The sequence below is a fragment of the Athene noctua genome, chromosome 8 (assembly GCF_965140245.1).
Source record: "Athene noctua chromosome 8, bAthNoc1.hap1.1, whole genome shotgun sequence".
Taxonomy (NCBI): Eukaryota; Metazoa; Chordata; class Aves; order Strigiformes; family Strigidae; genus Athene; species Athene noctua.
Window position 1 is genome coordinate 11,810,263 of NC_134044.1, and position 13,884 is coordinate 11,824,146.

General features: G+C 37.4%; 1 protein-coding gene across 7 annotated transcripts in view; it reads right to left on the reverse strand.

The window, feature by feature from the left end:
- Positions 1 to 13,884, reverse strand: part of SPHKAP (SPHK1 interactor, AKAP domain containing) — a 73,661-nt gene that overhangs the window by 19,651 nt on the left and 40,126 nt on the right. For all 7 annotated transcript variants that reach the window (XM_074911859.1, XM_074911857.1, XM_074911864.1 and 4 more), the window contains one exon: positions 3,000 to 3,059. In XM_074911859.1, the coding sequence (XP_074767960.1) occupies positions 3,000 to 3,059 (60 nt within the window). The remainder of the gene's footprint in view (positions 1 to 2,999; positions 3,060 to 13,884) is intronic.

Genomic DNA, 13,884 nt, shown 5'->3' on the forward strand with positions numbered 1-13,884 from the left:
ATGTGCTAAAGAAGCTTGATTGTATTTGTGCACCTAAATGCTTGGCCTTCCTCTTACGAGTGAGTTCCTAAGAGACTGAGATCACTGTTGTTACTGTCTAAACCAGAAAAGATTCAGTAAGTGTGATAATGAGAACAGGCAAATCCAGTTTTCCTCCAGGCATGTGACAAGCAAGGAACCAAAGGGAAAGTCAGCTGGAAATTGCTGATCAAATTGATGCAATACTAAACCTGAAGTAACAGAAGTATTTAATACACAGATGAAACATGAATTTCTCTGCTGTTCCACTGGCCACCTTCATGACCTTTTCTTTGTAATGACACAGTCATTTTCTACCTGTTGTGTATCTGCTAGAGCCAAAAGTAGTAATAGTCAAACATCAATGATGCTACATAACATAGAAGATTTGTATTGTGATACTGCTGGGAGTCCCCAGTGTGTGCAGGAGACATCAGTGCTCATTCACGTACAAAGGCCAGACCAAAAGGACAATCCCTACTCCAAGAGGGCTCTTCTGCCAAGGATCTCAGTGTGCTTGCGTTATGAACAAGGGTGACCCCTTATAGAGGGAGTAAATACCACCTCCATTTTATGCACTAACATGGACCATCAAATGGCAAAGCCATTAAGTGAACGTAGCTCTCAGGCACCCAGTCATATGCTATAGTTAGTATGCAGTTCAATGATACTTCACTTTTTCCTTTTCATCTGCAAAATAATAAGCTTGAAATACTGTTATTTTTCCTCAGAGTGAATTGGATATAATAAAACTTTCTGGCTTAGCAAATTTAATTCAATTTTGGGGAACAATTCACTTTTCAGTAGACTGATCTTCAGATGAGGCTAAGTATTTATATTTGACATAACTAAATTGAGTGCTTCAATTCAGTTTGACATTTCAGTGTAGTACAAAAAGTTCTCATTCTTTTCTTTTTTCAAATTATAACCTTTCTGTTATCACACACATTTCTCTATGTATCTCTGTTTTTCTACTGCCTAAATTGCCACATTTATTAGATTTCTCAGGTAGGAAATCATGGCATTTTGTATATCTTTTACTTCAGTTCCTTACCTTTTGTTTAGAATAAAAAAGGAAAAGTCTGGAAAGATGATTATTTTACACCAAAAAACCCCAGTATAACCTATTCCAAGGTTCAATGGGTAATGCAAAATCTTAATAGTACCTATTAGTAAATAGTTACATATTTCATATGAACAACAGCTATGCTGACATCTTTAAAGTTCTTCTTTGAAATGCTTTCACCACATCAGCGTCTTGTATAAAAACCCACCCCACTCAAAACTAATTTACACAAACTGCATATTATACCCAAAAATCTTGATGAGTGAGTTTCTTCTTAGAGAAGAATGCACAGTACCTGTGCTAGCAGTGAATTTTTATTACTTACACTGAAAACTAAAGGAAAAGTACCATCTTCCAGTCATGGCTAATGTGTGTTGACTCAGCACCAGAAAATAAATTTCTAAAATGTGGCCAGATGTTGTGGTCTCTCTGCTACCAGTCCTCGCCGTGTGCCAGGTGGGTAGTGCTAGTTGTGAGCATGGTGGGGTGCAGCACTTCGGGGAGCTGGCTGGGCTCTGCTGTGAAGGAAGAGCTTCAGGCTGCGTGAAGCACAGGGGTGGTGAATGCACCACTGCTGTAGGGCTGATAGGTAAAAATCAGGTAGCTGCTTTCAAAGGTGATCTGTGCTTGTGAGGGAGCAATCTGATCTCCAGGCACTGTAAAGCGTAGCCGCATAAAGCTAATTTAAGTTGGCTTTTACAGATATATAGCTTTAAAACTGAGAGAGAAACTTTTGGTATTTCCTTATGACTTGCTATAGCTTTTATTCCCTAGTAAACACTGTAAACAACAATAAAACCATTGCTTATTAGAAAACAACCAGTGCTTCTGCGGATTCAGTAAAGTTAAAACTCCCAAGCTGTTCTGCACAGTTAACCTGCTGATTCAAAAGAAAAATAATTTCACTGCAAGAAGCTGTATTTATTTTTGACATCTGAATTTTCACAGATCCAGAAAACAGATGCAGAAAACAGCACAGGAGAACATTTCCTGCTAATGCATGACTTGCAGGAGTCAACTGGGTCCCAGCTGGTTGTCCTCCCATGAGCTAAAAGTGGTTTCAGCAAATTAACTGCAATGCTTTACTGAGGAACTCCCTGGACACTGTCAGGAGATCCTACCTTTGTTCACTTACCATGCACTGTTGTCCTATTGCTGTGTTGATCATAGGCACCAAGCCAGGATGATGAACTGATAAAGGAAGATGTAGACTGAAAACTGACACCAAGTCATATCTTTAAAATGTGACTTCCTCGTATTTGAGGGTTTTTTGGTGTGGTATGTATTTTAAATTGCATATCATGATTTAGTTTGTTTTAGTGTTTGTAAAATAACCAAGCCTTTTTTTTTTTCTTGTTAAAAAAATCTCTTTTTCAGCCCTCCAAACTTTCAGTTAAACAAGTAAAGCATACTTTTAGTTCTGTTTTATCTAGACTTCTCCTCAAGATCACATAGTCAAACTGTCTGGAGTTTGACTAAGTAAGACTTGTCAGCTGAACAAGACCTAAATGAGCAGAAGATTCTCAAGGTCTTTTTGGCAGTAGGAAAGAGAGACATCAGAAATTATTTTCGTATAGTAGTATGTCAAATTAAAAAATTGGATGTATGACATATCCATGTTCACTTCTCTGATAAAACGAAGGCTGAAGAAGAAGTCGACTCACATGATAACTGCTGTGAATTCACAGGCTGCCAACAATCCATTAGATCTTTCTGGGATGGGAGTAAGAAAAGCTATAAAATATGGCCTGGTGTTGAGATAACTTCAGATTCCTGATGTATTGCTCTCTGTAAGGTTTAAAAATCTAGAGCTGGCTTTGATTTTTCCATAGAATTTTGATCTGGGTTTGTACTGGACAGTCCTGGTATACCTGATTAGATGCACTGTGCATGTTATTAAGTCCTAAACTGTTACCTGTTTCACTTGCTCATCACTGCAATCATCTCTGTTTGCATCTAAATTCACGAAACAAACCTGTAATAAGAGAGAAAAAGAAATAGTAGAGTATAAACATATTAATGGCAGCAATCCTTTAAAAGTTAATATATGTTACTTTTCTAGCCTTGTAGCTGAAAATATGAAGCCTTTTCCTATTACAAGAAAGGTTGAAAGGTTAGCAAAGAGAATAGCAGAGTAGATACTAAGAAAGGTGAAAAAGAACAAAACTGAGTCAGCCTTTATCTGCTCTGAAAATTAGCTTGTCTGATGAATGGGCAAATGTTGCCAACACGCTGTAATACAGAGGATATTAGAAAAGATAGAGGAAATGTTAAAAATGCATTTGACTGTATATCAGATAAACTCTTCATGTCTTGCTTTTCCAATGATTTCTTCTTTTCAGGCACTTGTTGCTAAATGTTTCATAAGTGCAAGTACTGATTTATGCACAAATTGTGAGCTGCCCTTAGAGTTTTCTCCACATTACATAAAAATTATCAGATTTTTTTCTAACTTTCCAAACTTCCAAAGTAGAAATTTAAGACTTTATGAAATAATTTTTTTAACCTTGGTTCATGAGCCAGTATGCAAGTAGAAGTTTTCAGCAGTGCTAACCAGGCACTACAACAGATGGCAGAACAGCTTACTATCTAGTAAGTTTACATGTGATACACTGGAAAGTACTACTTTTAATGTCAAAGTCTTTTGTCCCTTCTTTAATCGTGATGCGTTTCAGCAACAGTTTAATGGTAGTGAGATTGACTTAAACAGAAACTTCAGATCTAAAGACCATTTCATTTTCTGAAGACTTTAATTTTTTTACGTGACTGGAAGACCTTTTACTAGTTTCCAGAAATAAGAAAATACTTCCTCCAGCTTTATTTCCAAGAGGAACTCCAAAGCTAGGCTGACTGTCCTGAGCGTTGTGGATATCTCTTTAGAAGTTTGTGAGAGTTTGGTATTGTTTTAATATAAACCAAAACCTGGCACAGATTCAGGGCTGAGCTAAAGCCAACACCTGATTCCAAATAAATTGCAGATCTGGAATTTATCTTCTAAGAGATGAGTGATTTAAATTTTTTTTCTCCTTTTCCAGCAAACAGTAAATTCTTCTTTCAATAATTCTACGTAAATTTTCCCTAGAAAAACAAAATGCTCTAAATTATCCCCTTCACCCATATTCTTGTGTTAGACATCCGAGCTCTTGTTGTGTGCCTGCTTTTAGCCCAAGACAACACTGATTATTTAGTTTATATATGCACATACCATATGTACAGATTATGACCATCTGCAGTAACAGCCAGCACAGCAGATGGAAAGATCCAGCCAGACCTCCCAATGTAAACCAAGAAAACCCCACTGAAAAACAAAGCTTTTTGCCTTTTACATAATTTAATGGTATCTTTATATGAACTTAAAACCATTTTTGGATATTTTCAGAATTTTAGGAAAGATATTTCTCTGCCTTGCAATGTCAACAATCAGGATATGCCACTGTCATCTGTATTTTATGGCGGGTTAAGTTTTACTAAATAGTTATAAAAATTTCTAAGCTATAAAGTATTAAAAATACCCTCTAGCAATATAATGTGGTAGTTCTAATGTCCTAAATGTGTTACAGTTAATTATAAAGACAATACTTTTTCTTACTTTCCACTGGGATTTTACATGTAGGCATTTTACGTATCAGCAATAGGTAATTACAAAGCATTAGAAAATTATGCTCGATTTGCACGTGTACTTGCCCAGTGCCCGCAGTGATGCACAGCTATGAGTCCACAGGTGCATGGAGGTGCATTTGCTTAGGCAACCATTAATTTGGCAAGCAGGGTAGGAGTGATGGAAGGTATGAGTCCAGTTTCTAGTCTGCTCAGGCATGTTCACGACTGTACTGAAGGTAGGGCTGTTACTTGGGAGTTTTGTTTCCAAGCCCATATGCCAGAGTGGTAGGCTGTGTAGGAGCAGTCATTTCTGCATGTACATTCCAGACAAACACAACTCTCAAACAAACCTTATTTTGTTGTTTGCTGCCTGTACATGTTGGTACAATGGTACATCTTTGCTGTTTTAAATGCGGGCACAACTACCATCCTAAAGGTACATCCTTTCTGAGCAGCCAAAAAATCATCTCTATTTCATGTGGCATGGATGGCATATAACTCACTAATGCCTCACTAGAAGAATAATAGTATAAGCAGGAATATTTATTATTTCAAGTCATATGGTCTTTCATATTTTTTAAAATTTTATTTTCAGAAGCCAATGAACTTATTAAACCTACAGCAATAGTGAATCCGGTTTCCAAACACACTTGTCAGATTCCATTGACGTTGATTTATTACACTGCCAATTCAGTCTCAGCTTTTTCCTGTTCTGTGGATTTTGCAGTTTTAATTATAGGTAACTTTTGCACAAAACCAGTTTTGCACTGGTGAAAGACACTGAAGAACTCACTTGTTCTGATTTGCTGTTTGCTCTGAGATCAGCCCTGCCTTGAGCAGGAGCTGGGACTAGATGGCTACTGTAATCATAAATTAACTCTACAGCTCTGTCCTGGCAGGCTCTGCACTACTGCTACCTTCCAGAAAGCTCACTGTGAGGATAGTTTCCTTGGAGATACTTCACTAGAGTTTCTCAAAGAGAAAAAGATCCATCTGAAAAATCTCTCGCTGTTTTCTGCTTATGTAATACAAAACTTAAGCTCTCACTAGCTTGCATTGCTTGATGAACTTTCAGATAATTATGAGGGACACCTCCATCAAAACAAGGCAAAACAACATTAGAGAATAATTCATAATCTGTAAGGAGTGAAATACTGCATAGATTATGATGAAAGAGCCAAGGTCAGGGCAGCATATGACCTCGATCAAATTCTGACTTTTTCCTTTCATTCAGATCCAGGTTAATGTATTTTAGCTTAGTTTAACTAGAACCTAACCTTGCCCTAATCATAGTATCTTTAAATGTCAATCCTTTGCCATACACTTCTCCTTTGCACCTCACATTCATGTCTTTCCACAAACATCTTTTCACTTCTAAAATGTGTCTGCTCTCCACTCATACAAAGCTACTGTCTGGAAACCATCCAGAAATTTCAAGATACTGCCTTTTTTTCTGGCTTAGGTAATATTTATTTTGGGGGTGAGGAAACAACAAAGTTTAAATGGTGTTACATAATACAAAAATGAAAAAAACCCAGCCAAATTCTGGCTTTACATAGTGAGATAGTCACCCACAACTTCCCTGTTAGATACTAATATCTACTTTTGGTTCAATAGTGTTTCCCGTGTAGAAATCCTGTTTGCTCAAGTGAGTACAAAACTTTTATTTTGGTGAACATGTACCACTGCACTCAAATCTAGAGTCTCAGTACTGGCAGAAAGCAGTATGCTATATATCCAGAAACCATTTAACACATCATTCACATTGTAAATAGAAACCCTTTTACTACGCAGATTCCTGTACATGAATAACACGAATTGAGGTCTGATCCCCAATCCTCTTCTTCATAAAACTCTCCAAGCATTTCTACTATGACAGTACCAGGCAGATTATCATCACTGATTTGCTGAACTTTGATCCCGAAGAAGCCTTTACTTTCCAGGATCATATAAAAAATAAAGAAACTGTTTTTTTCTTCTTTTCTTCCTTATTTTGCATTATAATTTCTGTGACTGGTAAGAGGTGTATGGAGTAAATTCTCTAGATCAACAATTTCAAGTCCTGAAATCTAGTCTTGAGTCAGTGTAGAAACTATGCAGACACCTCAGCATCTACTGTCTGCAAATTAAGACTACTACTTCTTAAAAGAACTACGTGTTAACAAATTTGTCTATAAAGCACTTAAGGATATAATGCAATATACAAACAATATATTTTACTCACTGGCAGATGGCCTCAGGGAATCGCTAAGAGTGTAATACTGCTCTCCCTTTGGAAGAGTAAAGCAATTTCATTTTTTGTGTAAGGGTACTGATGCTAGTAAACAGCTGAATAACAAGCAAAGAAATATATTATTGTCTGTATTTTCCTTATTGCTTTCATTTCAGCTTGTATTAACCAAGGTCGGTATTACTGGCATTTTAATATTCGCTAGATAAAAAAATGTTAAGATGGTAAGGAAGAAATGCTGTCTCAGTGTCTTACTAACAACAGTAATTTAAAAAAACAAACAAACTGTATTTTTCCTAAGTGTCTGTTCTAGGGTGAAGTCTATTTCAGTTCTGTACTATTTGCCCCAGATAACAGATTGCTAAACTTTTTTTTTTTTTTCTGGTTTAGGAAGTGCTAATGCCTCTTTCTAAGATCTGTATCAATGCCTGACAGTAAGGAAAAGCTTTTTCTTTGTCCTATGAAATATCTTAAAGCTTTTGGTGAGATTAAAATGAGCCACAGCTTTTGGGTTTTTTATTAAGCTAATTTTTTTTTCTTTTTTTAATTAAGAAGAAAATCTGTTTTCCAATTCTCTTCTATGTCAAAATACTAGCTCAGCAGAGATGTTTGAAGGTTGGGTTCAGCCTGCCACAACAGTAGTAGCTTCCTTCACAGTGCTGTAATGGCCAGGAGCTGCTAGCAGCTTTTGAGAAAAGAAACAACTTTGAGATGCTTGGTCCCTTTTCTCCCATGAATCATGACTTCTTTTGGCTTCTTCTTAGGGAAGAGGTTGAACTGAAAATCCACTATATTCCTCCCTCTCACTGAGATAATAGCTGTCCCTTGCATCTAACTGATATAATTACTCTGGTAAGTGAAGTGAGAGCCATAGTCTTGTGTTCTGCCCTGTAAAAGGCTGTGATCAACACTTGTTTAAAGTGCTGCAGGAAGTGTTTATTTTTTTCCCCCATAAAATCCAAACACATGAACATTATATATACCATCCTCCCAAATAAATTTCAGTTATCTGTTATAAAAGAAAGGAATCTAAACGGAAGAAACAAGACCTGAAAAATTAGAACTATATACACACAACTTGTGCAACCTTAATTCTAATTTGTATGCCCACATTTATGCAACACAGTATCTCTGCCTGATTCAGTGAACACAAAGACTTCAAAAAGGTGCAGAATTATGAAGAAGTAGAGAACTGTGTATCTGCCATTTTCTAACATCTGAGTTTATGACTTTGCAACCTAAAGGACATTCTTAAACATGGTTTCTTTATTTCTAATCTATGTCAACTGGTGGATTGCAAGCATGCAGTTAAAGACAGTATCAAAATGCCAGAATGGTGGCAGGACAACATTCAGGTGGCACAAACAGCTTCATCCCTGTCACTCTGCCACCGTATCCATACAGCTGATCCTCCTCAGCTGTGGCTCAGTGTCAGGCTGGGTTTGGTGCCATACACCTCGGTATAAGCTAAACTTCTGTGTGTGTATTTGGATTTGCAGGGGATTTGTGCAGAACTCACCATGTTCTGTGCTGTTTTGGTTGGTATGTCAGTGTATAAACGCTGTCTGAAAAAAGAGTTTACAGGGTTTTTACATTCCAAGTCTGATGCTCTGCTTTCTCCATCCTCTCTCCTGTCTTCTGTTACACCACCAAGTCTACTTAGGCATGCAAGGTGCCAATTCAGTCAGCCCAAGAGAGAGTTAGAGGAAGTAACTGATTTGGGTCTGCACTGCAATCTGCCCATAAAACTCACGTTTCATTTCCTACAAACAGAAGTGGAAAAGATAATTAGCCCCTGGAGAGATTGCAGGAGAAAACAATTCTGAGCAGGCAGTTCCTGGGTGCAAAGGAAAAACACAGTTTAAACACCTAAGGCTAAGGATGTGTAGGATACAACTGTGTGGCCTAGGAAGGCTGAGTGACCATTGAGCCTAAGACTGATAGTAGATTTGTACATAAAACCAGCCAAAGTGATGATGAGAATGCAGCCCTTGAGGGCAAAGAACTGAAGCAATGACTATCTCCAGAGCAGGAAGGGCAAGTTCAAATTGTGCTGTTCCTTGCGCTTTAGGCTTTCCCCAGCGACACTCAGTAGTTATTTTGTTCACTTTAGATGATTTCAGCATCTGTTGCTGACAGGAGTGGTGGGAGCAGGTAGGTAGCTGTATGTCAGGGCAGTCGGCTGTCTCCTCTCTGTCCTGGTTTGGGTGATGCAGGTATGAAATCCACACAATGTGACTTTTAATATGTATCTGACTGTGTGTTTGTATCTTCACTTGCTCCTTGTGCCCAGTGTGAGTAACCTGCATCTCACAATAATGCAGTGATGTTCTGATTATTTATCATTATCCTTTGAGAAATCACAGGCTTGGCTTTTATTTCCATGTTTTTTCCCTTCTATGTTTTGGGCAGGTGTTGTTCTCAGGATGTGTATTGTTTCTTATACACTATTATGTTACTGAACACTTTATCCCTTTTTAAATGTAGAACTGTGAAGATAAAGTTAGTGAAGAGGGTTTTGAAATTTTACAGCAACTATGATTGCTATGACAGTTGTTTTTAAGGATTTAATGGAGTGTCTGACCTCATTAGTTTCTGCTCTCAGCAATAACTCTGCAATGGCATGGCAGTTTTGGAATTCTGAGCCCTATTCTCATTCTAATTTCATTTGTACAGAAGTAGAAAAACAATACAGTTGCTCTAAACTTTTATTAGACCAGAGTCAGGGTCTCCTGGCTTTAGATAGATCATTTAGAACATTATAATCTCCCCACAGCACAATAACCAAATATAGCTACTGCAAGACATCACTCACTGCAATGGTAAGTGTCTGTTTCATAGAACGTACAGCTGCATGTCGTGCTCCCTTAGGAGCTAAAGTCAGCGAAAGCCCTAGAAAAAAATATTGGTTTACTCCATGCATCTGAGACAAAGCAAACTGTAACTCCCAGAAAATACCAAAGGAGTGGCAATGTGTCATATTTTGTCCAGAAATTTTCTGTGAGCTTTGTCTCTTTCAAAATGACCAGCAACATTCATGTATTTTTGTCTTATATTGGGATGGCATAGAATGCCTTTTCCAGCAGATTCTAGCAATGCAGTCATCTGTTTTTTCTGTCTGTGTGACAAGATAATTTGTTTTCATGGTTATCAAAATGCTGATCTGCAAAGCTCCCCAAAAGAACCTTACATTTATTTTCACTTGAATAATTTATGCTAATGTGAAGGCTAAATAAAAACACTTGGACTTCTTGTGATATATATGTGTGTGTGTATACATAGCCTGTCTGTAAGAACCCCTAATTATTGACCTCTCTGTTCTTTAAACTTGCAGCTTCTTGAGTCTTGTAATCCCAGTAGTTTCAAGTACCATTTATTTATTTTTTTTGGAAAGAAACAAAAATGCTGCAAAATTATTATTTCTAAATAAATGTTCTAAAATCTCACATGAGATTACCCTTTAGCTAATAATTAAACTATCTCATAATTTTTGAGATCCTAGGAATTTTTTTAGCATCTAGGTTTGGTAGGACTTGTGTGGAAGGATGCTGCTTGTGTACGTTTTTTGGGAAGCTTGTGGCTTTGATCATTTCACCACAATCATTTACTAAAACTGATACAAGGCCAATATGTCTGCACCTCTCAGTACAATTTGTACAATATAGTTCTGTGTCATGTGCTGAAAAGCTGCTGTCAGGTTTTCACTGTGACTTAGGCTTTGAAGAGGTGAAGTCTCCCTACACTGCAGCTTCAGAAATTTGATGTCTTGGGCACATTCACGCACACGTTGGTTGTAAAACATACTTCACAGAAATGACTCTGCATCCATCAAGGCTGAAAGAAACATCCAGCCTAATATTTCTGCCCTTTGCTTGTCTGTACCATTAAAAAGTTTATGTTTATCTGTCACCGTTTTAATTTACAGACTGGAGTCAAAAGTAGTTCTTGCAACAGAATGAATAGAAAGTATTACTGCTTGTGCAAGACTACAAAGTTAATGTACATGTCTCTAAAAATCTTATGTGCCTGCATTAGTCTTCTTAAATTACTTTTTTGCTAGGCCTTATGATAATTTATTTTCTTTCTTTCTGTACCCATTTAAATGTCAGTAGAATCTCAGAGGCCTAGATAATATAACTGTGACAGTTAATAAAGCTGAAAAATCTGATTTCAAAGCCAGTCCAAATAAAACAATGATAAATATAAACCAATAAACCATAATTGATACCATCATTTAGCTTTGTTCAAGTTAATCTTGTCTTTTTCCATTTCCTGTATTTGAAGATTGTTGATATGGAAAAATTATGGTTCCATCAGACCATTGCAGGGGATGTTATTTTCAAGGAGAACTTGTTCTTGAACAAAATAATAAGTATAAACCTGAGACTAGTTTGTGGGTTGTGGGTACAGAAGCTGGTCTTGCTCCTTTCCCTTTTCCTGCATCCTTTGATCTCCTGCTCAGCAGGGCAGGCTGATGCCTGCTACCCAAATATCAGCACAGTCTGGAACAATATGTCAGTGACCAGGCTGCTCCAGAAAGACAAAGATAAAACTTTACAAAATAGTGTTTCCAAATTTTAGACACTTCCAGGGAAAAGATTTTATAGAAATTGTGGAGACTTTCTGTTGTCAAAATGCCATGAAGTTTTAACTGTTGTGGTTAACTATAGGCTAGACTCTGCTAAATAACTGTACCAAAGAATATAAAATATTTGATTGTTTGGAAAAATGAGCTATTTAACAATGAAACCGAGGTGAAAGACGGACTCCCTGCAGCCCTAAATTCTAATTGTCCTGACAGTCTCTGCCCAGGTCAGTCTTGGTAAGCCAAGAAATATAACTGCCTGTAGTCTACAAAGCTAAACAGATGTATTCTTTAAAGTGACTGAAGCAGGGAATCATTATGATGTTGGATATATGGGGAAGAGAACATTGATGGTGAATTACTAAATGAATGTTCAGGTTTCTGGGACAGTTGTGTATTTGCCTACTATTTTTTAAACACTCCTAGGTAGTCTCATTTGGTACAGTGTTGCTCTAAACTACTATAAAAATCAATTATTTTGCCCCAAGACATTTGTATGCCATGTAGAAGCAAAATAAGGAGATTAAAAAGTTATAAGTACTTAAATCCATTCTGCTTATCTATGCATGTAAAACAGTCTATAGTGCTCTACAGGCATTTTCAATATTTGAGAAAGATGAGGAAGTAAATGCTGCTAAGCCTAATTTAAAAATGCAAATGATTTTGCTAAACAAAGATGTCAAGTGAAAATATCCCATAGCAGTGACTCTGAGAGAATGATTGGACTCAAGTTCCACATGCTCCAGGTCTCTGGGGTGTATGAATGAGCAGGTATTACCAAAGCATAAGTGCTATCAGCTGCATAGAAAGATAAATTGTGTGTCATACAACTAGATATCTGCTGTTAGATCAGAAACTAAAGCAGCAATATCTGGAATTTTTTTTTAAACAATGAGCTAGTTCTTTCTTACTTGCACCTACTACTCAATAGTTTATCACTTCACTATGATACCAAATATGGCTTTTAAAATGCTTTTGTAGGATAATGTTAGTATGCATAATAGCTTAGACCATGTTTCTCATTTTCATACTGTCTTTCACACAGTGAGGCAGGTCTGCTATGTATTGCTGTCACCTGGGTTTAAGTGTCTTTGTTCTGGACTACAGTGTGGGGAGATGTAATGGGAAATGCTACTGTGCAGGGCAGCAGACTAAATCAGCAGCTCCATGGTTGTCACACCTCCTGAAACATGCCTCCTGATAAATCTCTACTCAAAGCCTTCTGTGGAAAGGATTTCAGGACTGGATCTGGTGAAACAGAAACTACTGAATCCAGATTAAAAACAGGCCCCTTTGCTCCACTAGTTAGTGAGATCTTTCTGTAGTAAAAGCACACCATTCTGTAAGTTCTCTCTGCTTTTGAGAAAATGAGGTGGAAGCTAAGAAACACACAGGTCTGATGGTGGGTTTTGACTGAGCTCAGTTGTATGATCAATATACACATTAAGAACAAAAATTGGGCTTGTAAAACCTAAGTGATCAGGATAATGCCCTAAACTCTCTCTTCTCCCCACCAAGCCCATCCTGGCCCCAGTGCTGCTTCTTGCTTCCTGGATCATAAGATTAAAATTAAATTTTTAAACCAAAACCATCATGTTTTTTCCCCTCTGAAAAGGAATGCTTCATCCTTCCCTTAACAGTATTTGCATTCAGCACACAGAAGATCCAGCTACAGCTGATCAATGTTACAAGCAACAGAAATTAGAGCTTTATAATGGATGCAGTTTGGTGACAATGTTTTTAGCTTCATGCACTTCATTGTCGATGTGTAGCAGAGTCACCGTGTAGAAATCTTTAGATTAAGTTAAAGTACAAATAGAAAAAATCCACTTACTCTGTGACTGACCTAGTTCCTTCTTTAGAGACTTTTTCCACATAAACCAAACTCTTAGCAACTAGCTCGTGGTTTCCATTGCAATTCTGAAGATAACATACCCGGTTCTAAACATTCAATTCACAATACCTTGGGTAGCCTCTAAATTCAGCAATTCACAGTCTCCAAATACAGCCTTAAATCTACTAACCCACATTAGTTCAGTTGCACAAAGGCAATGAAGATAAGACACAAACTACTAGGAAAACAGGAACATGAAAGCAGAAAAACAGCAGTTTTTTCAGTGCCAGGCTTGTCAGTCAAGGATTAACCCAGAACAGCAGTGATGCCCTCTGCATTGTGTGTCCCCTCTTAAGAGTATGCTTCAAACAAAAGGCTAATTGCCCAACTTCATCAGCTCAGTCTGTGGACTTTTTTCCTGCTGTGGCTCACCAATCTCTCTTTTCATAATTTCTGAATAAAGTTCTATAATACAGATAACATATGGTTACCAACGGCTTCAGTCATTTTAAACTAAACCTTTAGGGACTGACCTCTGCTTCTGCTGAAGG